We start from the raw sequence: 23,107 nt of genomic DNA, 5'->3' as shown, positions 1-23,107 counted from the left end.
GAGTTCTTTATATACACTGGATATTAATCGCTTATCAGATATATGATTTGCAAATATTTTCTCCTATTCCATGGTTGCCTTCTCACTACTGATCATGTCCCCTGATGCACAAAAGTTTTAATTTGGATAAAGACCAATTTATCTTTTCTTTTGTTGTCTTTGCTCTTGATGTCATCCCTAAGAATTCACTGCTAAATTTACTGTCATGAAGCTATTCCCCTATATTTTCTTCTAAGAATTTTATAGTTTTAGCTCTTACATTTAGGTCTTGGATCCATTTTGAGTTAATTTTGTAGACAGTGTAAGACAGGGTCCAACTTCTAGGCTTTTTGCATGTAGATACCCAATTTCCCCAACATCATTTGTTGAAAACGTTGTTCTTTCCCATGTTGAAAATTATTTGACCAAATATATAAGTTGATTCTGGGCTTTCTATTCCATTTCATTGGTCTATATCTCTGTCTTTATGCCAGTACCACATTGTTTTGATTACCATAGCTTTGTAGATTTGACATCCAGAAATGTGAAACCACCAGCTTTGTTCTTTTTTTCAATATTGTTTTGGCTATTTGGTGTCCCTGTGATTCCATCTAAATTTTCGATGGCCTTTACTATTTCTGCAAAAAATGCCATTGGGATTTTGATAGATATTGCCTTGAATCTGTAGATGACTTTGGGTAGCATTGACATCTTAATAATATTGCCTTCCAATCCATGAACAGGGATCATTGTAGCTTTGATTTACATTTTCCTGATGACTAATGATATTGAGCATTTTTTTTCCTGTGCTCACTGGCTATTTGTGTATCTTTCTCGAAAAAATCTCTCTTCAGACCCTTTCCATTTTTTTCTTTGCCCATTTTAAACTCAGGTTGTTTTGTTGTTCTTGTTGTTGAGTTGTAGTTCTTTATATATTTTGTATACAAGTACCTTATCAGATATATTATTTGCAAATATTTTCTCACATTTAATTGGTTGTCTTTTTACTTTCTTGAAAAGTGTCTTTTTTTTTTAATAAAGATTTTATTTATTTATTTGACAGAGAGAGAGAGAGCACAAGCAGGGGAGCGGCAGGCAGAGGGAAAGGGAGAAGCAGGCTCCCCGTGGAGCAGGGAGCCCAACGGGGGGCTCAATCCCAGGACCCAGGAATCATGACCTGAGCCAAAGGCAGACAAATAACCGACTGAGCCACCCAGGCACACCTCAGTGAGTTTTGGTACATTTATGTACTCATGTCACCACTCCTACAGATGAAACACAAAACATTTCTATCTCCTGGAATTTCCTATGTGTCCCATCATGTTCAGTCCTTCCCCCACTGCTGGCTCCAGGATAGAACTCTGCTTTTTTCCTAGAAAGGTTAGAATTTATTTTCCAGAGTTTCATATAAATGGAACCATACAAATATACTATATACTTTTTAAAAGATTTTATTTTTTTTTTAAGATTTTATTTATTTACTTGAGAGAGAAATCAGGAGTGGGGGAGACGGGCAGAGGGAGAAGCAGACTGCCCGCTGAGCAGGGAGACGGACCTGTGGCCTGATGCTGGGCTCAATCGGAGGATCCTGAGATCATGACCCGAGTTGAAGGCAGACGCTTAACTGAGCCATCCAGGCACTCCTCCTTTTGTTTTTCTTAACAGTGTCTTTAGTTTTTGTGTGTTTTTTGGGGTCTTTTATTTTTTAAAAATGGTTTATGTACTATTTAAGAAATCTTTCACCCAATATCTAACTGGTTCTTCTTTTAATAAACATTATACAGAGGGGATAAAAAGAAAAGAAAAAGAGATCTTTGCCTAATCCACGGTCATAAATATTTTCTCCTATATTTTCTTCCAGAAGTTTTATAGTTTCAGCATCTATGTTTAGGTCTTTAATCTATTTTTTTGTTTGTTTGTTTTGTGGGGTTTTGTTTGTTTTGTTTTGGTATGTGGTATGAGGTAAGGGTTAGGGTGAATCATTTAATTGTAGCATCATTTGTTGAAGAGAATATCCTTCCCCCTATTAAATTCCTTTGGCAACATGGTGAAAACCCAGTTGTGTGTTTATTTCTAGGCTCTCTATCCTATTCCACTGATCTGTATTATCCTTACACCAAATACACACTGTATCTTTTTTATTTTTTTAAATTTTTATTTATTTTATTTATTTTTATTTTTTTAAAGATTTTATTTATTTATTTGACAGAGAGAGACACAGTGAGAGAGGGAACACAAGCAGGGGGAGAGGGAGAGGGAGAAGCAGGCTTCTCACTGAGCAGGGAGCCCAACGCGGGGTTCGATCCCAGGACTCTGGGATCACGACCCAAGCTGAAGGTAGATGTTAATAACTGAGCCAGCCAGGTGCCCCATCTTTTTTTTTTTTTTTTAAAGATTTTATTTATTTATTTGTAGAGAGAGAGGGAGAGATAGAGAGCACAAGCAGGGGGCATGGCAGAGGGAGAGGGAGAAGCAGGCTCCTCGCTGAGCAAGGAGTCCAATGTGGGACTCCATCCCAGAGCCCTGAGATCATGACCTGAGCTGAAGGCAGACACTTAAGCCCTGAGATCATGACCTGAGCTGAAGGCAGACGCTTAACCGGCTGAGCCACCCAGGCATCCCAAAAAAACCCACACTATCTTTTTTTTTTTTCTAAGGATTTTTATTTTTATTATTTATTTGACAGAGAGACAACGAGAGCAGGAACACAAGCAGGGGGAGTGGGAGAGGGAGAAGCAGGCCTCCCGCCGAGCAGGGAGCCCGACGCGGGGCTCGATCCCAGGACCCCGGGATTATGACCTGAGCCGAAGGCAGACGCTTAACGACTGAGCCACCCAGGCGCCCCAAACCCACACTATCTTGATTACTATAGCTTTATAATAGATCTTGAAATCAGATAATGCAATTCCTGCAAGTTTGTTCTTTTTCAGAATAATTCTGGCTATTCTAGGCCCTTGCATTTCCATATACATTTTGGAATCATTTGGTCAGTTTCTTCACACATGCAAAAAAACAAAAACAAAAAAACCCGAAAACAACCTGCTGGAATTTTGATTGGGACTGATTGATTTGGACAGAATTGGCTCTTAACAGCAATGATTCTTTTAATGTATGAAGATGGTATTTCTCTCCAACTAGTTAGGTCTTCTTTAACTTTCCTCATCAATGTTTTATAGTTTTCTATGTTCAAGCCTTAAGTTTTATTAAATTTACTGCTATGTATTCATTTAAAAAACTCTATTGTAAATGCTATTTAAAAATGTCAAGTTCCAATTGTTTATGTCTGGAATATAAAAATAGAGTTTTGTATATTGACTTTGAGTTCTGTGACCTTGCTGAATTCACTTAGGATTTCTAGTAGCTTTTTTTTTTTTTTTTTAGATTCCTTAAGATTTTCCACATATACAATCATGCCATCTCTGAATAAATATAATGCGTAAGCTTTTAATTTCTTTTTCTTGCCTTATTGCACTGATTAAGACCTCCAGGACAATGTTGAGTAGAAATGGTAAGGGCAGACAATCTTGCCTTGTTCCTGATCGTAGGAGGAAAGCATTCAGTCCTCCAAGTGTCATGTTAGTGCTGTTTTTCATAGATGCCCTTTATCAGATTGAAGAAATTCCCTTCTATTCCTAGTTTGCTGAGAGTTGGATAGGTATTGAATTTCCTCCTGTGGGTTTTTTTTGTTTTTGTTTTTGTTTCTGCACATGTTCATTGCCTGTGGCCATATGACTTGCTTTGGACAGTAAAATGTGAATGCAAACCACAGGCATCTCTTTAGGGAAGGAGCTTTAAGAGCCAGTGTGGGATCTGCTACATTATGTTTTCACTGGTGCAGGAGTGGTAGAAGCTCCTGTTGGAATGAAGCATTGGGCATAAATGTGAGCAAGAAATGAACTTCTGTTGAGATAAGCTAAGAGATTTAGGGGTGTTTCATTAGTGCATCATACCCTAACAGAGAAGGTTCTTGCCCTCAGGACAAACTTCTTGACTTCATGGAGCTTACATTCTAGTGCAAGAGAAACAGATAAACAAATATACAGTATAATGTCAGGTAGAGATGAGTACAACAAAGAAAACAAAGCAGATACAGTGAGATACAGGGAGAGAGGAAGCTTTAGCTTTAGATAAAGGTAATGGGGAAGGCCTCCTTGAAAAGCTAACAGTTGAGCTGAGACCTGAATAAAGTGAGGGAAGGAGCCATGAGGTATCTGGTGGAAGGGTGGTCCAGTTAGACAGCCAAGCGCTGCTCTAAGACAGGAACTCCAGACTCTCCTGGCCATGGAGGATTGGGACAAAGCTGAAAAAGCTGTCCACAAGGAGAGGAGAGAGAAGGATATATCTATCCAGTGGCCCCTGTGGCCCATTCTGGTTCTGTGGGGACCACAAGCAGCTGCTGGACAGTAGACAACTTGTTGGCAAAGGTCTTGCCAGACGGCTTAGAAACCACTGTCCCTTGAGTCTTGAGATTCTGAACAGTGGGGCAAAGAAGAAAGAGGGAGTAACTGATTTTCTTCCCCTGACATTCAGGCATAGAGGCTTGTTTTCTCTGAGAAAAATAACGTGACTGACCTTTGTGAGACAGCCCATGACCATTATTTTCCTGAAAGTTATTCTCAACTTTAAAGCTCATCAACAGCTTGCTAGGGTCCTTAGGAAGAAGCCCAAACTCATCTTTTTTTTTTTTTTTTTTTTAGATTTTATTTATTTACTTTTGCAAGAGAGAGAGAAAGAGAGAGAACAACCAGGGGGAGGGGAAGGGGCAGAGGGAGAAGCAGGCTCCCCGCTGAGCAGGGAGCCCGACACGGGACTCAATCCCAAGACCCTAGGATCATGACCTGAGCCAAAGGCAGACGCTTAACAACTGAGCCACCCAGGCGCCCACCCAAACTCAATTCTATTGACCAGCTCTGTCACAGAATTCTGCTTCAGTCATACTGGGTTCCTGCACTGGGCCCTGCTTTCTCTGAGCCTGTGCAAAGGCTGTTCTGTTAGGAACACTTCCTCCCTTGTCCTGGTTAACATCCGTCAAACTTGCTTTAAATGTCAGTCTTCCTGGGAATCTGCCCAGACTAGCTTAGGTGCTTCTGTCAAATGCTATCTTAGCATCTTGTTCTTCTACCAACATAGCACTCATCATACTGTATTGTAGCTTTAAAAAATTGTCTGGTAATTCAGACATACAGAGAAGTATTAAAAAATAATATGGGGGGCGGGCGCCTGGGTGGCTCAGTTGGTTAAGCATCCATCGGGAGCCTGCTTCTCCTCTGCCTACTGCTCCCCCTGCTTGTGTTCTCTCTCTCTGACAAATAAATAAAATCTTTTTTTATTTTTATTTTTTTTAAAGATTTTATTTATTTGACAGAGAGAGAGAGAGAGAGACAGCAAGAGAGGGAACACAAACGGGGGAGTGGAGGAGGGAGAAGCAGGCTTCCCGCCGATCAGGGAGCCCAATGCGGGGCTCGATCCCAGGACCCTGGGATCATGACCTGAGCCGAAGGCAGACGCTTAATGACTGAGCCACCCAGGCGCCCCAAATAAATAATATCTTTAAAAAATATATATATATAGGGATCACCCATATGCCTATCACCCTAGTTAAGCAATGAAACATTGCCAGCCGAAGTCCACTGTGATGACATTTTGCTCCCTCCCTACTCCAAACCATTACTTGAATTTAGTGTTTATCTTTCCATGTATGTCTCTATACTTTTATTACGTGTGCATATATACCTAAACAACATACAGTATTGTTTTTCTTGGCTTTACACTTTACATATAAGTTACTACAAAGGATTTGTGCAACTTGCATTTTGCCCTCAACCTTATTTTTGTGACTCATCCATGTTGACACAGGTAACCCTAGATCATTTCTACAGCTGTATATACTATGCCACAATTTACCATTTTCTCCACTGATACACGTTTAGAGTGTTTACAGGTTTTTGAAATTCCCCAGCACCCTGCTGCAAGCATTATGGAACGTGTCTTATACGTACGACAGTTTCCCCGGGTATACAGGGGTGCTTCTAACTTTGTGTCAGAGACTGACAAAGAGCTTCAAAGTGGTGGTACCCCATGGTGGCTTTGGCGGCACATCTCTCCCTCTGGAGGGCGAACGCCTTGGGGGCTGGGACTCCACCTGTCTTGCTTACCATGGCATTTCCAGAACTGGGGGCAGAGGACACTAACGCCCGTTTGTACGGTGAGTGACTGGACCCAGAGATTGAGCAGACTGTGGCTCAGGGGAGTGGCCAGAGACTGGGGAGCCGTGGCTCGTGGGCCGCAGACGGCCGCTCCCCGCGGGACAAAGAGCACGGCGCGCTGGTAGCGGATCCGGCTCCTTACGGTGCCCGTGTCCCCCAGCGCGCGGAGCTAGCGGCCGGGCGGGCCCGACGCCGGGGCAGCCCCCCGCCCCCCGCCCCCCGGCCCTCCCGCGCTGGCGGCCCCGCCCCCGGCTCCCGCTTTGCCCCCGCCCCCGCGGGTGAGTCAGGCGGCGGCGGTGACGGCGGCCGGGAGGGAGGCGATGACGGGCGCGCGGCCGTGCGCCGCGGAGAAGCGCAGGGCCCGGGAGCGCGGCGGCGGCGGCGGCGGCAGAGGAGCGGCGGCCGAGGCGGCGGCGGGCGGCATGAACGGGGCGCGGGGCGCGGGCCGAGCGCTGGCCGCGCTGCTGCTGGCGGCGTCGGTGCTGAGCGCCGCGCTGCTGGCCCCCGGCGGCTCCCCGGAGCGCGACGCCGAGGCCGCCCCGCCGCGAGGTGAGTGCGGGCCGCGGCTCCGGCCGGGGCGGCTCGGCGGACTCCGCGCCGCTGCCCCCCGCTCCTGCCGCGGGTTCCGCTGGGGGGCGGGGCCAGCTGCGGGCCGCGCGACTGTCCCCTCCCTCGGGGCGACGCGCCGCCCCCTCCCGGCCGGGGCAGTGCCGCAGGCGAGCGCTCGGAAAAAAGCCCGTCTCCGGAACTAGTTTTTGTTCCCTTTGCGTTGTAGTGAGCGCCCCCGGGGCAGGAGTCTCTCGGTGTTGGCGCAGACACCGCGCGGGTTAGCCTCGCGGCCTCGGGGGACGAGTGCCGTGGAGGGGCCCGACCCCCACGTCCAAAAAGCGCCCCCCCCCCACCGGGAAACGCGGGAGGGTAGCCGAGCGGGGCGGCCCCGCGCCCCCCGGCCGCCCGCACGCCCCGAGCCGGGCACCTAGGTCTCCAGGCGACTTCTGTCGTACAGTAGAATGCCTTCGGTGGGGAGACCTGTTACTCCCCCCATGCAAAGCTAAATAAGAGACGGACTGGCCAAGAGGGGTGTATCCGACGTCCAGTCCTCCTCTAGCTTACTGTTTGCGGGGACTTCTGCGCAAACGAAGTCCGTTCCGCGAAGAGGATAGAGGACTTGAGGCGTGGCGTGCTGCGCGGCGGGAAAGCTGGGAAGCTGGAGCGCGGGCCGCTGCCCTGCCGGGCCGCCGTGCTTGCGGGGGACGCAGCGCCGCAGCCCCGGCCCGCAGCTGCGCGGGGATAGGCTCCCACCGCACCGGCACGGAACTCCCGAGTAAACGTCCGGCATAGAATAAAAACTCAGCTAGCGGGGCGCGGGGAGGGTGTCGATCACAGGAGCTGGTTGTCGAAACTCGAAGCCCAGTCTCGAGCGCCCTTCGGCACATTTTACGGCTAAGGTGATGCGAGGGACAGTTGAGGCCTGGGTTTGCTGGCGCCTTGCGGTTTGCTGGGAAGCCACGGCACACGGTTCTTGGCCTGGGAGGGGCGGCGCGGGGTATCTTTGCTGGGGGTGATTCTACTGTGCGGCTGGGAGTGTCGGCACTCAGCTCCTCTGGCGTTTTCCTCATTTGCCTGGTCCCCCAACACCCTGGGGGAGATGGTGAAAAATACTCTCCTAGAGCCCCCGAAACGGGAAATCCAGGGCCCCAGGAGGAGATAGTCCCCCGCTCCTCCCCAGGGGATGCTTTGTTCAGGGATTGTGGGATCAGTCAACTGCAAGAAACGCTGTTTGGTCAGGGTTTGGGGAAAGGTCTGCCTATCCCCTGCCTTTCTTCCCCACCCCCCCAGTCTCCTTTTCTTTATCAGAATAGGGGGGTTTTGGCGTCAGTGCGTGTAGTTCAGAATGCTCCTCCTTCCCAACCAGAATCTTGTAGGGCAAGGACAAAATGAGTTTTGAAAAACCATCTTAGCTGATTACATTTTGTATTACTGCCTTCCCCACCCCTGACTCTGTCCCGCCTACTCCCCTTTTGTATTGGAGGAAACGGACCCTAAGAGGTTACCTAATCAAGCCAATCATAAGTTGTCAGGGACAGATCTCGTGCAATGCTTTTTCTTTGTACTTTAGCACCAATTAATAGCGGTATTTATTTTAGAAAAAGGTGGTTTGTAAGTAGTAATTATGTGGAGTGAGAGATAACATATATATATTTTTTAAGATTTTATTTATTTAATTGACAGAGAGAGAGAGAGAGACAGCATGAGAGGGAACACAAGCAGGGGGAGTGGGAGAGGAAGAAGCAGGCTTCCGGCTGAGCAGAGAGCCCTATGTGGGGCTCGATCCCAGGACTCTGGGATCATGACCTGAGCTGAAGGCAGTCGCCCAACCAACTGAGCCACCCAGGCGCCCCGAGAGATAACATATTAATATGCTTTTTTTTTTTTTAAGATTTTATTTATTTATTTGACAGAGAGAGACACAGCGAGAGAGGGAACACAAGCAGGGGGAGTGGGAGAGGGAGAAGCAGACTCCCTGCCGAGCAGGGAGCCGGATGCGAGGCTCGATCCCAGGACCCTGGGATCATGACCTGAGCCGAAGGCAGACGCTTAGCGATTGAGCCACTTAGGCGCCCCAACATATTAATATTCTTAAGTGATCTACTCCAGAACCTTCATGAAGCTGTGCTGAGAGGACAGCTAGGCTTTTAGTGCCGCCTGGAGTTCAGGTTTGGGCTGGGCAACTTCCTGCTAAGAACTCCATTTTCGTTTGATTTGAGGACCCAAGTTTACTTAGAAAAAATAATAATAAATAGACAATGTCTTTAAAAATTTGTCCCACAAAGGTACTCATGAGCAGAGAGCTAGAACCAGAAATTAAATATTTGGAAACAAAATAAAAGTCTAATATACGAACAGCACAGTTACTAGGGCTTTATTGAAAGGTGACTTTATCTGGTTTATGTCCTCATCAGGACATTGTAGACAGGAGAGGAGGAGAGAATCATTGTTTTGGATATAATGCTCCTTGAGTGTTGCCCTGGTATTTCTAAGGTCATCAGTATCAGAAATTGGCAACTTTTTCTTGAAACTGAGCATCAAGTTCGATTTAGATGTCATAGTGGATGGCTTGGGAGTTGCATCCTTATGATGATTATTAAGGCCTGTTAAAAGGACACCTGGGTGGCTCAGTCGTTAAGTGTCTGCTTGGGATCGAGCCCGCATGGGGCTCCCTGCTCAGCGGGACGCCTGCTTCTTCCTCTCCCACTCCCCCTGCTTGTGTTCCCTCTCTCGCTGTGTCTTTCTCTGTCAAATAAATAAATAAAATACTAAAAAAAAAAAAAAAAGACCCATTAAAGTCTGAAATTCGTATGGAAGCTGAAGCATAAATCAAGAACCTTACTCAACCCACTACTAAAGACTCAGGAATATGGGGCGCCTGGGTGGCTCAGTCGTTAAGCGTCTGCCTTCGGCTCAGGTCATGATCCCAGGGTTCTGGGATCGAGTCCCACATCGGGCTTCCCGCAGCTTCTCCCTCTCCCACTCCCCCTGCTTGTGTTCCTGCTCTCGCTATGTCTCTCTCTGTTAAATAAATAAAATCTTAAAAAAAAAAAAAAGACTCAGGAATATGAATAAAAGCATTACTTATTCCAACTATGAAGGGATGATGATATGTAAAACAATTACAGAGGAAAAGGTCAATAAATAGTGACTATAAATTTGAAAATGAAAACTATCAAAACTGAACAAGGGGAACTAAAAAGAACTATTTGAAAACATGACATGACATGTATCTGTGACAGGTATGACAAAGGATTTAACATCTGTGCTATGTAAAGAAATGATAGAAATCCTAAGAAGAGCCTCAAGATGGAAGGGGTGTTAAAGAACAAAAACTCATCTGGGTAAATGTAAAGATCAAATTGGCTTTATTCAATAATTCATGAATCGGCCAGTATCCCATCTAGCAAATAGAAAGGAGCTCCCTCAAGCTGCAGAGAAGGAAAGGTTTTAAAAGGCAGAGAGGGAGAGGAAAAAAGGAAATTATTAGCAAAGAATGCATTTTAGGCCAGGATGCTCTCCTAGGGGTAATGGAAGGGGTCCATCAGTGGATTACCTTCTGGTGCTGACCAGGAAGTTCTGTTGGCTGCTTAAAGGTCACTTTTCTGAGAGGTGAAGGTGCAGTTAGGGTAGGTATTAAGTCTTGGTGGGGTGTAGCATAAGTGATTCCATTTGGGGCCATTTGTCTCCTTTTTAACAATTTCTACCTCTTGATCAGACTCTCAGCTTAACTGAGAGGTGTGATCAAAGTATAAGGCTCTAACACCGCTCTCAGCTCTGTAGTTCTTGGAGCTTTACATGAAATTTTGTTGATCCTTTGTGTGGTATCCAGAGGTCACCTTGTATTTTGATTTGTTTTGTTTTTTTGTTTTTGCTTTTTTTTTTAGATTATTTATTTATTTGACAGAGAGCAGAAGCAGGGGGAGTGGCAGAGGGATAGGGAGAAGCAGGCTCCCCGTGGAGCGGGGAGCCCAATGACATGGGCCTTGATCCCAGGACCCTGGGATCATGACCTGAGCCGAAGGCAGACGCTTAACGACTGCGCCACCCAGGCGCCCTAAGACGTCATACTCTAAACATGAAACTCTTTCTTCCTCCTTTTCTGTCCTTTACTCTGGCACTGGACTGGAAAGATAACACCATCATCTGTATCTCCCAGGCCACTGCTAAGGTGGGTAACTTGTGGAATTTAGAACAACTTTTTATTTTAGGCTAAGAGGAAACCTAGCTGACCCTTTGGCTTGAACAGCAAATACAAACAATCCCTGTGAATGAATCCATTAACCGTGCCACCACAGCAGGGAGTAATTTGTGCCCCAAACGAGTTTGTCTTTGTCTGTGGTGGTTATCATTATGAATGCTTCTTAGTCTGTCTAACTGTGGGCCCCTCCTTAACTCTTAAAGATATTGCAAAATCCATTACTAAGACAATAGCTGCCCAATAAAGATCCTTAGGCTCTCTGTCCAAAGTTGTTCTTAATAATAGGGTAGCCCTTGGTTATATTTTGCCAAAAAAAGAGATATCTGAACTATGGCCAAACCAACCTGCTGCATCTGAATTAATACTTCTGGGGAAGTTGAAACTCGGACATAAGATCACTGAGCAAGCCACCCAGCTTCCAGAGGTGACTCCTTCAACAGGGTCTTTCTTTGACTTTGTTGATTTTGATTTTGATTGGTTTGGGTCTTGGGGACCCAAGTGGCTCTGAAATGCACTCCAGACCTTGGGATTATGCTGCTTGTAATAATCATAGTTGTCTCCCTGGTGTATGATATTCTCTCAGAAGGTCTCAGTACGTGTTTGCAGCCACTAACCACCATGCAAGTGATTTCCTTAACACATGAGCATCGGAAAGGAATGAAGAGAATGACCAACTTAAAGACTGTAAACCTTGAAATTGTGGCCTACGAATCTCACGAAGATTAAAACAAAAGAGGGGCGCCTGCCTGGGTGGCTCAGTCGTTAAGCATCTGCCTTCGGCTCAGGTCATGATCCCAGGGTCCTGGGATCGAGCCCCGTATCGGGCTCCCTGCTCAGCGGGAAGCCTGCTTCTCCCTCTCCCATTCCCCCTGCTTGTGTTCCCTCTCTTGCTGTGTCTCTCTCTGTCAAATAAATAAACAAAATCTTTTTTAAAAATACGAATTCTTGATCTGGCACCTTGGGAGGAAGCACTCTACTTTGATGTTCCCTGTTCAATTTAATTTGGAGTCCCCAGTGCTTGTGTAGGACCACATGTCAGGTGGAGCCTTCTTCAGCAGTGAGATGCGTTTCCAGGGCTTAAATCCCTGAAGTCTGGCTGCCATCTGGGTGGTGAGGAGGACCTGGAGTCCCTTCCAAGGAGATTCAAGGGCAGTCTTTGTTCTTGGTGATTTCAAATCAGAAGGCTGGGAGAAAATTGGAAACATTAGTTTGGAGAGTCAGAGCCAAATTTTTGAGGAAACTAGAATAATTCAGGATCCAGTCCAATTTATAACAGAACCTCAAAGACAGTTAACAGGATTAGAATCTAATACAGACAAAGGGGTAAACATTTCTTCTCCCTATAATTAGCCTCATTTTAATAGCAAAACTAATTTGCTTGCATTAAACTTTGCCTGATTATTTTCTTAAGTGCACCAAGAATAGTGATTGACCATATAAGCTCTTTCTTTTTAAAAGCTATAGTTTTTTTTCTCTTTTTAAAAAAATATTTATTTTTAAGTAAGCTCTACGCCCAATGTGGGGCTTGAGCTCATGACCCCAAAATCAAGAGTCCACATGCTTTACCAATTCAGCCAGCCAGTTGCCCTCTCCTCTTTTATTTTTAAATTTTTTTAAAGATTTATTTATTTATAAGAGCGAGAAAGGGAAGAGGGGCAGAGAGAGTCCCAAGGAGACCCCGCGCTGAGTGTGGAGCCCAGCATGGGGCCCAATCCCATGACCCTGAGATCACAACCCAAGGCGGAGCCAGGAATCAGATGCTCAACTGACTGCACCACCCAGACACCCCATCTCTCTTTAAAAAAAATATTTATTTTTGGACCATATAAACTCTTTTTTTTTAAAAAATTAAAATTAAAATTTTTTATTTTAAATTTTAAGTAGGCTTCACACCCAGTGTGGAGCCCACTATGGGGCTTGAACTCACGGCCCTGAGATCAAGACCTGAGCTGAGATCAAGAGTCGCCTGCTAAACTGACTGAGCCACTCAGGTGCCCCAATATAAGCTCTTTTTAATGCTACTTTGCTGGAACCTTGTAAGCACGGTGTTAGGTCAATTTGTCCAAGAGGCTTTATTGGCTCTGCAAAGTCAACCTTGATGTAGAAAACAAAGGCAAAAGAAATATAGGAAAAAAATTAAACTTCCCTATAACTTATAGCCCATTGACAAGTACTTGGGACAGGCAGAGTGACCTTCCTCCAGGAACTCAACTGCCTCAATGTTAATACTTTGCTAGAGGCAAAAGGCAACCTTAGCTTGACATTAGCCCAACCTCCAGGATCTTATAAGTCTTTAACATAATCCCTTAGAAATTTACTTTAGCTCTACCTGCCCCCCCAAGATATATGTTAGCAATCATCCTCTAAATGTATGGCCCACTGATAATCCATCTGAAGAGTCTCATGACTAAGGTTTTACTAGACAGTAGTAAATGACCTTATCCTGACAAGAGCTAGCCCATCAAGGTCCTGGAAGCCTTGCTTCCAAATTCCTTAGGGACTTAGGCTATTCCCAAACCAACTCCCAACTTGAAAGGATATAATCAGTCACTCCTCACTACCCAGTGTAGCTTTTTCTGCCCATGGGTCCTGTTCCCATACTTTAATAAAACCATTCTTTTTGCACTGACGATGTCTCAGGAATTCTTTCTTGGCTGTTTGCTCCCGCGTCCCAACATTTCACTTCAGCCTTAGTTCTTTAAAGCTGTTTGGTCATATCTGAGTCTGTGCATCTCTCTCTCAAATATGACATGCTGGTCAAAGCTTTAGTAGTATAGCCAAGGTTTCCAGTGGTGTCTGGTTACAAGGATCAGACTCACTGAATCTCTGTAAATAACTATATGGCTATGAAAAGAATACCCAAGAGCTTTCCAATTCTGGAGGAATTAGGTAGGGAGAAAAAGTAAATGTTTCATCTTTGTTCACAAAGGTGTATCTTATCAATTTGTTGATACCTTAAGAGAAAAGAGAAGAAGGTTTCTTAAAATCTGGAAAAGCAGGGGCGCCTGGGTGGCCCAGTCATTAAGCGTCTGCTTTCGACTCAGGTCATGATCTGAGGGTCCTGGGATCGAGCCCCGCATTGGGCTCCCTGCTTGGCGGGAGGCCTGCTTCTCCCTCTCTCACTCCCCCTGCTTGTGTTCCCTCTCTTGCTGTGTCTCTCTCTGTCAAATAAATAAATAAAATCTTAAAAAAAAAAAATCTGGAAAAGCAAAATGTTAGAGAACCAGCAGCATTTTATTATTTTTTTTTCAAATATATTTGTTTTTTGTTTTTAAAGATTTTATTTATTTATTTGAGAGAGAAACAGCATGAGAGGGGAGAGGGTCAGAGGGAGAAGAAGGCTCCCTGCTGAGCCGGGAGCCCAATGTGGGACTCCATCCCAGGACTCCGGGATCATGACCTGAGCCGAAGGCAGTCGCTTAACCAACTGAGCCACCCAGGCGCCCGAACCAGCAGCATTTTAAACTAGAAGTCCTAAAGATTAATAATCATCCTCCTTGGCTCATTTAGTTCCATGTTATTAAATCTTGTCCTACTTGAATACTGTTTTCCCACTTGTTCTGGAAATTCATTTTTTTTTTTTTAAGATTTATTTATTTTAGAGAGTGTGTGAGTGAGTAGGGGGAGGGGCAGAGGGAGAGGGAGAGAGTTCCAAGCCAACTCCCTGCTGAGCACGGAGCCTGATGTGGGGCTCAGTCTCATGACCCTGAGATCATGACTTGAGCTGAAACCAAGAGTCAGATGCTCAACCGACTTAGCCACCCAGGCGCCACCCTTTTGTTTAAAAGATTTACTTATTTTAGAGAGAGAGAGACAAAGAGTGCATGTATGTGTGTGTGAGTTGGGGGAGGGGCAGAGGGAGGAATTCTCAAGCGGACTCCCCCTGTGTGAGGAGCCCAAGGAGGGGCTCAGTCCCATGTCCCATGAGGTCATGACCTGAAGTGGGCTGAAACCAAGAGTCCGATGCTTAACTGAGCCACCGAGGCGCCCCATCGTTCTGGAAATTTTTACCCAGTTCAGTTGAATGATCTGAAAGTGATCAGAAACCCATATTCTAGAGTACTTGTCAGATTCTTTTCCATGAATTTCTCTGAAGATGAAACATTTGTAGGAAGCTTTTGTAAAAGCATCTGAGTAAAACAGTAACTCTGTAAATGGCAAAAGACTTAAAAATGCCTGTTGTTAAAGATCTGATAAAAGTTCATTACAATGGAATTGACAAGGAAATTTGGTTATTTTTGTGAGTACATTTTCATAAAATAACTGGAATTACAAGTGTTAACATTATATCAATACCTATTCAATCTTCAGGAATTTCATACAGTTTCTGGGACGCTTTTATTAATAACATATATCCCTGCAAATATAATCAAAGAAGGTTTAGCATCATTTGTTTGACAATGCTTCCCATGCAATTTAACATACCAGATAAGCCTATTTAGTTAAACATCTTCCCTTTTATAAAGAGAACAAATCCTTTGAGATATTCCAAGGGACTGTCTGGAAAACCCAAAGCTAGTTCAAGGTCAAAAAGACTTCATTTAAAAAATTTGATTTTGGGGAAGTTTGTTAAGGTATCAAAAGGTTTGGGTACTTCATTAAATAGGATCATAGATGACTGTGAAACAATGCTTAGTTTTCCATTTCACCAAGTAACAAAGACTTCATAGGCAAATACAGAAAGTCAAATAGTTGCACAAAGCTGTAGCTATTTTAATATTGAAAAGACTGTTTTTTTTTTTCTAACTAGAGACCTGATAAAAACAAAACAATTTTTTTTAAGTTTTTTTTTTTTTTTAAGATTTTATTTATTTTTCTGACAGAGCACAAGTAGGCAGAGAGGCAGGCAAAGGGAGAGGGAGAAGCAGGCTCCCCACTGAGCAGGGAGCCCGACGAGGGGCTCGATCCCAGGACCCTGGGATCATGACCTGAGCTGAAGGCAGATGCTTACCCAACTCAGCCACCCAGGTGCCCCACAAAACAGAATTTTTGTTTTCTAGGCAGATTACATTAAAGATGAAGAAAACTTTTGGTTATAATTTATTAAGAGCAGACCAGTAACCTAAAAGAACTTTGCCCTTTTAATGGAGAGAAAAACCAAATTCTAATATTGCACCAGTGTACTTTTGATATTTAAACTCATTTTTAGGGGCGCCTGGCTAGCTTAGTCGGTGGAGCATGTGACTCTGATCTTGGGGTCATGAGTCGGAGCCCACGTTGGCGTAGAGATTACTTTAAAAAAAAAACAAAAAACAAAAAACACCTCACTACATCTGAAACTAATGTTGTACTATATATTGGTTAATTGAATTTTAAAAAAAAACCCTCATTTTTAAATAGATTCATTTTAATCTTAGCCAGACTGATTACACATTAAAATTCCTTTTCAAAGATTCCTTTTCCACAAATCTTCTACAACTTTCTTTTCTATCATCAGATTTTGTCCTATGTATTCCCTCTTTAAAAAACCACCCTGATTTTAGGATAGGATTCCTTTTTTTTCCTTCAACAAAAATACATTTCCATTCCTCATACCTTCTTTTCGTGAAAGCACACATCCTACTTTTCTTGCATATGGAGGTATTTCCCTTATTATTTCTTGTAGCTTTAATCCTGCATATTAATTAGAGTTCTTTAGGAATTTTAACTAAGAAGTAAATCATCATGAACTATCTTTTACATTAGCATTCTGAGTTGGCATATAACCAGGGCAGGGGGTGCAAGAGCACCTGGCGCTGGGGGTCCCAGACCAGGTTCTGCCACTCGCTGTCGACAGAATCCACAGGCAGAGAGAGGAGTGGTGTTGAAACAAGAAAGGGATTTATTTCAGTGAGACCAACACCGGGACGATAGCAGACTAGTGTCTCAAAGACTGTCTCCATGGGGCGCCTGAGTGGCTCGGCTGGGCGTCTTGCCTTTGGCTCAGGTCATGATCCCAGGACCCTGGGATTGAGCCCTGCATCGGGCTCCTTGCTCAGCAGGGAGCCTGCTTCTCCCTCTCCCTCTGCCTGCAGCTCTGGCTACTTGTGCTCTTTCTCTCACTGTCAAATAAATAAAATCTTAAAAAAAAAAAAAAAAATGTCTCCAAAGTGCCGAAAATACTTCCAGGTTTATAGAAGGAAAATATGGGGCAAAGGTCGGTGGGTGCTTGCAGCTGGGCAGTGACGTTCTGGTCGACCACTGTCTTAGAGTCAATCAAGGGTGGTATCTTGCTGGCTCTAGGCAGTCCTTATTGCTTGAGGGGGATGTTGCAGAGGATGCTTTGCTGTCAGGGTCTTCCCCCTGAGCCAAGAGATAAGCTGGAAAGAAGAACCCAACAGAAAGTTTGAGGTCAAAATGGAGGGAGCTGAAGTCCTCTTTCAGGCAGACTTATAAATGTCATGACTTCTAGAAACATGCTTTTTTCGTAGAAAATTTCTCAGGGTGGCATGAAGCATGTTTACTAATAGACTCAAATATCTTCAGTTTTTCTGTAAAAGGAAGCAAAAAGTGGTCAAGCCTATATTCAATAATTAATGTTCCAGCATTTTATCTTATTTGGAAATGATCTGGATATTCAGTGAATTCAACTTAATTTAGCAAAACTTTAAGGTTTCAGGGTTACCAAAAAGATTTGGGGAAACTACTTAAAAAGTTCACATAAAAACTTTTTACCTACTTATATCTATTCAATTTACTTGTTCTTAACAATTATGGTTAGAATACCCACAAAACATCATTAACTCAGATAGGACATTAGATAGCCACTGTCTCTTGTTGACAAATGTAGTAACAGATAATATGAACATATTTGATGAATAAACCTGGCTAGGGTAAAAGTGTCATATTTAATGTTGAAAACTCTAAAGACATATCTATTTTAATTAAACCAACAAACATAAACTATCTTTAATACCGAATGTCTTCCTAGATCATATGAACCTGAAAAAGCATTTGAGTTAGTTTCTATTAGATTGCTGAGATTTAGAAATACTTAATTTATAAGCCAATTAAATAGACCTCTTTACAAATTAATTTTAGCAATTTAGCAATTTTCCAGAGGTAGAAAATGCCACCCATCTACACATACACACGGATAGTAGATTGATTGATTGATAGATAGACAGACAGACAGACAGACATTAACATATAAGCAGAAACCTGGTAATTTTTATTTTGCAATTTTTACCAGGAGACAGATAGGATAATGCAGAACTCACTAGTTTACAAAAGAACAGTTGGTTCCTAACTTTTTTCTGGCAGATGGAATAAGTTAAGGTTATTGGCTCAGATGACTAAAGTTTTTTCTACTAATATTTGTGGAGAAGATACATGATTTTTCATTTATCTAAATTTCAAATGACTTTTGCTCCTTTCATTATACTTCTGATAAGAATTACCTCACTGAGTTTGTACTTTTGATATTTTCATCTCAGAGTCACAGGGAAAGAATGCAAGTTCCTCCAAGAAGAACTTTGGTTTTCTAAGGACAATAATTTACAAGCCTTTTGAGATAAACAAGGGGAGGCTTGGAGATCAGTGAAAGGAATAGGTTAACTTTGAATTGCCTCTCCATGTGCATTTCTAGTTTTATAAAGATTTTTAAGATAAGGACAGTTGCTTTTAATTCCTCAAAGATTCAGGTTATAGTCTGGATGTGGAAGGACTGACCTATCCATCCACCTATGTGGGAATGCTTCTCTTTCCCACATTTAGCTTAGAGAAGGACTTAGCCAGCTTCCATCCGTTTTTCCAGGATCCCATCTATAGGCTGTGAACGGATTTAAAGCAGAGAGTTTGTAGCTCTGAAATTTACTGGAATTTGGGAAGGTTTTCTGTTTTGTCTTGTCTTTTTTTTTTTTTTTTTCCTTTTTTTTGAGGGAGAGAGAGAGAGTGTGTGTGTGCGCACAAGCGTGGGGGTGAAGCAGTGGGAGAGGAAGAGAGAGAATCTTAAGCAGCCTCCACACCTGATGTGGGGTCCATCCCAGGACCCTGGGATCATGACCTGAGCTGAAGGCAAGTGCTCAACTAGCTGAGCCACCCAGACACCCCTCTTGTTTTGTTTTTTAATTTTAGTTTTCCCTTGGCTGTTTAAGGGAATAATGTAGCAGTTTATCAGGAAATCCCTGAGTCTTGTCAACTCTGAGAGGAGCTCATACGGGGGCCCCTCCTTTGAAGGTACATATGGGGATGCCTGTAAGATCATAGACTTGGTTGACTTTGTTCACGGTCATGTAAAGTTACTTCAGAGAGAGGATAACTAGAATGAGCACTCAGATAAAGGAGGATGGGGAAGCAGCAGGGGATTGCCTCAGTTCTATAGCCTTTTGTTTTAGGTACCTCTTTTGTTTTTAATTTTTCATTAGTCTTTTACAATAAATATTTTAGTGGAGCTCTTTTGCCATTTTGAAACCATTTGGAGGCTTCTGCATACCAATTAAAATTATGTATCACATTCTGTTTGTTTAATTTGGGAATCCTTACTTTTAACTGCACTTCTTAAATGAGCTGATATAATTGGAACATTACTCAAAATGGCCACTGTAATTCTAGCTTGTCGTTAGTACGATTTTGCCATTTTTGTAGATATTTATAGCTTTTGGGACCAACAGTTCTTAGACATAAAATAAGCAAGTGTGCCAGATGGTGGCACAGTTCACTCTTCAGAAATTAAGGATCCTATCTTTATCTTTATTATTATTTATTATTTATTTTTTCGCTTGGCCTTTGAGTTTCTCAGAGCCAGATTAATACCTAAGAGGGATATGCTGTGGGGTTGGGGTTGTGTGGTGTCTCATGCTACACCTCATCATACAGAATTTTTCTTGAGGTTGGCAGGTGACCTAGTGTCAACCCTAATGGTTCTGTGACTAGCTCGTCCTTACTCAGGTGTCTTTGGGCTAAGTGGTGAGCACTCTTAACAGCTTTTAAATGCTTGACTCGTGCTTACCAATTTTTGTGGCTTCTTTGGCCTCCCCAATTCCCATGAGCAGTTCACCTTTCCATCATGTGCACATTTGCAGCAACCAGTAGTAGTATCTGAGGAACCAAACCTGTGGACATCAGCTGTAACCAAAGAACTGGGGGCAGGGGAAAGTGTTGAGCCAGCAAACCTCAAAGAATGGGGCCTGTAGACTGATTCCAAACAAATGAGAACTGCACCTGCTCCCGACAGACATGGAATCTGGGGAAGGATTCCCAGGGGAGAACGGCAGACTAAAACGCTGGCCCTTGCCAGTGTGGAATCTGAGAACAGAACCGAAATTCCGGGTTTGGAAGTTTCTGTGGAATGGCCAGTAGAAGGCCCTGTGTGCACTACCAGCAGTCCCTGTGGAGCCTTGGGCTGGGGAAAGGGTCGAACCAGCAGACCCCAGCAGATGGGGGTTGCAGATTGGGGGCTCCCCATGGTGCAGAATTGCACACTGCTTCCAACATTCCCCACATTGACCTTGGGATGAGATTAGGGGCTGGGGTTTTCCACTTAAAAAGCCTGGAATTGTGGACTGAAGAGGCAGTTAGTTCGAGGGCTTGATACAGAGAGCAGAGCACAGAACCAAGAGAGAACTTACCCATGGCACTCAGACATGGTGAGCGAGACCGTGAACTCAGAGTGTTTGTGGGGTACCATGCCCATGTTTCTCATTTTCCCTGGAGTCATCGGAAGTCTCCTTCAATCCCACCGCTGCCACCAAATCTGTTAAATAACAAAAAGACAACTGAGTACATTTAAAGATCAAATTGGCTTCATTCAGCACCTCATGAATGGGGCAGCTTCCCATCTAGCAAATAGTGTAGAAAGGAACTTCATTGAGCAGCAGAAAAGGAAAGGTTTTTAAAGGCAGAGAGGGAGAGGAAAAAGGAAATTATTCCCCCAAACTGCATTGTTTTAAGCAAGGTGACCTTCCTAGGCGGGAACAGAAAGGGTCTATCAGCAGATTACCTCCTGATGCTGACAGGAAGTTCCATATTGCCTGGTTGAAGACCCCATTGCTGGCCAAAGCTGAAGAAGCAGTTAGGGTAGGTCTTAGGTCTGGGTGGGGTTTAGCACACGTGACTCCATTCTGGGCCTACTGTCTCCTTTTTAATGGGGGTTAAGTGGTTAAATAAATGAACATTCCAACAATTCACAGGAAAGTACTGATGGTAAACATTTGGAAAAGATTTTCAAGCTTGCCAATCATTATTTCTAACCTAAAACAGTAAGGAAACTATATTTTCTATACATCAGGCTCAAAAGTGAGGAAAAAAATTAAAAGTCCAAAAATCACTGGCCCAGCTTCTGGGGTTTACCCTCAGCAGACTGGTCACAGAGGTCAGGTGCTGGTCAGACTGCCCGCAGCGTTAAGTCCTGGTGGCTGGTGGGTGACTTGAGGCAAGTTGTTTGACCTCTCCAGGCCTCAGATTCCTCATCCAGAAAATGGAGACATCAGGAGCTATTTCATGGGGCTGTTGGGGCCTGGTGCACATTCAGGTGTGTAATTTGTATCACCTGGGAGCACAAGTCACCACAGGTGTCATCGTAAATCGGCACAGCTCAATTGGAGAGGAACTTGGCGATACATAGCAAAAGCTATTTAAAAGGCTATAAAATTTCACTCCTGGAAGTTAAGGACCTATGTCAAAAGGAGAACATGTTAATTTTAGATATATATAGCATCACTTCTTAAAATGGGAAGGAATTGGAAATGAAGTTACATGAAAAAAGCGGAAACAACGGTGGAAAATATTTAACCATGTATCCCTAACCCCAGTGAAGCTCTGCGTTGGTTGGATGTGGCCTGGACGTTATAATTATCATGTGTTGAACCGTTGCTTCATTTCAGATTCTGCGCCAACCACATTACGTATATTATCAACCGTAGCCTTCCCAACAGTCCTATGAAGTACACACTATTAGAATTTGAGATACTGTGATTTATATGAAGAAATATATATTTGGTCTTCATTCCCGTTTCTTGCACAGGACTGCTAAACCCCTTGGAATTTCCTCAGTGAGGAGAGCAGCCAAGGTGTCTTTGTTATGTTCATGAGGTGATCTTTGCAAGGCACCTAAGGATGGGGCTGGTCGCCAGGAGAACCGACCCTGTGATTACAGGGTTGGAGCTCAGTCCCACAACCAGCTTCTGGGGAGGAGGGAGGGACTGGGGGTTGAATCAGGCACTAATGACCAATGATTTAATCAATTGCCCATGTAATGAAGCCTCCATAAAAACTCAAAGGATGGGGTTCAGAGAGCTTCTGGGTTGGTGAACAATTGGAGATCTGGAGAGAGTAGTGGCCTGGGAGAGGACATGGCAGCTCTGCGCCCTTTCCCCTTATCTTGCCTTATGCATCTCTTCCATCTGGCTGTTCCTGAGCTTTATCATTTTATAATATACCAGTAGTCTACTAGTAAAATGTTTCTCTGAGTTCTCTGAGCCGCTCTAGCAAATTAATCGAAACTGAGGAGGGGGTTGTGGGAACCTCCAGTCTCTAACTGGTCGGTCAGAAGCACGGGTGGTAACCTGCACTGGTGACTGGCTTCTGAAGGTGGTGGCGGACTTGTGGGACTCTTGAGGGACTGAGCCCCTGTCTGTGGGATCTTACACTGTCTCCAGGTGGAGAGTGTCAGAACTGAGTTGAATTGTAGGATGCCCAGCTGGTGATGTGGGAACCTTCGCCCCTCAATAGAAATTGAGTGCAGAACCTCTAGACTCTTAATTTATTGGTGAGGAAACTGAGACAGGGTGGAATTCAAATTCACATTGTTGTAACTTGGAGTCCAGACACTTAACCCGCCATGTTTTATCTCTGGTCCCAAACACTGCTTCTACTAGAAGAAGCTCTTCAGAAGAGTAACAACAGAAAAAGTGATGGGTATAACTTTGTTTAGTCTAGAGAGGGAAAAGATTTTCAATAGATTATTAAGAGTTATATATTGTTGGGGTGCCTGGGTGGTGCAGTTGGTTAAGTGTCCGACTCTTGGTTTTGGCTCAGGCCATGATCTCAGAGTCCTGGGATTGAGCCCCTCGTCTGGCTCCCTGCTCGGTGTAGGGTCTGCTTGAGATTCTTTCCCTCTGCCCCTTCCACTCATGCTCTCTCTCTCTCTCAGATAAATAAATAAATTTAAAAAAAGAGAATTATATATTGTGGGTTTTGTCTTTACAGAAAGCTAAATAAGGGTAAATTCAGGTAAACTTTAAAATGAGGGATT

At 43.9% G+C, this 23,107-nt stretch overlaps 1 protein-coding gene across 5 annotated transcripts in view; it reads left to right on the top strand.

Moving 5' to 3' along the window:
* The first annotated feature begins 6,505 nt into the window (after window positions 1-6,505).
* Window positions 6,506-23,107, top strand: part of HGSNAT (heparan-alpha-glucosaminide N-acetyltransferase) — a 50,946-nt gene continuing 34,344 nt past the window's right edge. For 3 of the 5 annotated variants that reach the window (XM_035003908.1, XM_035003904.1, XM_035003909.1), the window contains exon 1: window positions 6,584-6,734. In XM_035003908.1, the coding sequence (XP_034859799.1) occupies window positions 6,608-6,734 (127 nt within the window). In that variant the 5' untranslated portion in view covers window positions 6,584-6,607. Of the gene's footprint in view, window positions 6,735-23,107 lie in introns of all 5 variants that reach the window. The other 2 variants (XM_035003903.1, XM_035003905.1) reach the window with 2 other exon arrangements.

Source organism: Mirounga leonina, unplaced genomic scaffold (assembly GCF_011800145.1).
Source record: "Mirounga leonina isolate KUSES-001 unplaced genomic scaffold, KU_Mleo_1.0 Mir_128, whole genome shotgun sequence".
NCBI lineage: Eukaryota > Metazoa > Chordata > Mammalia > Carnivora > Phocidae > Mirounga > Mirounga leonina.
The sequence above is the reverse complement of the archived record's forward strand: the minus strand, read 5'-3'. Positions and strand labels throughout refer to the sequence as shown.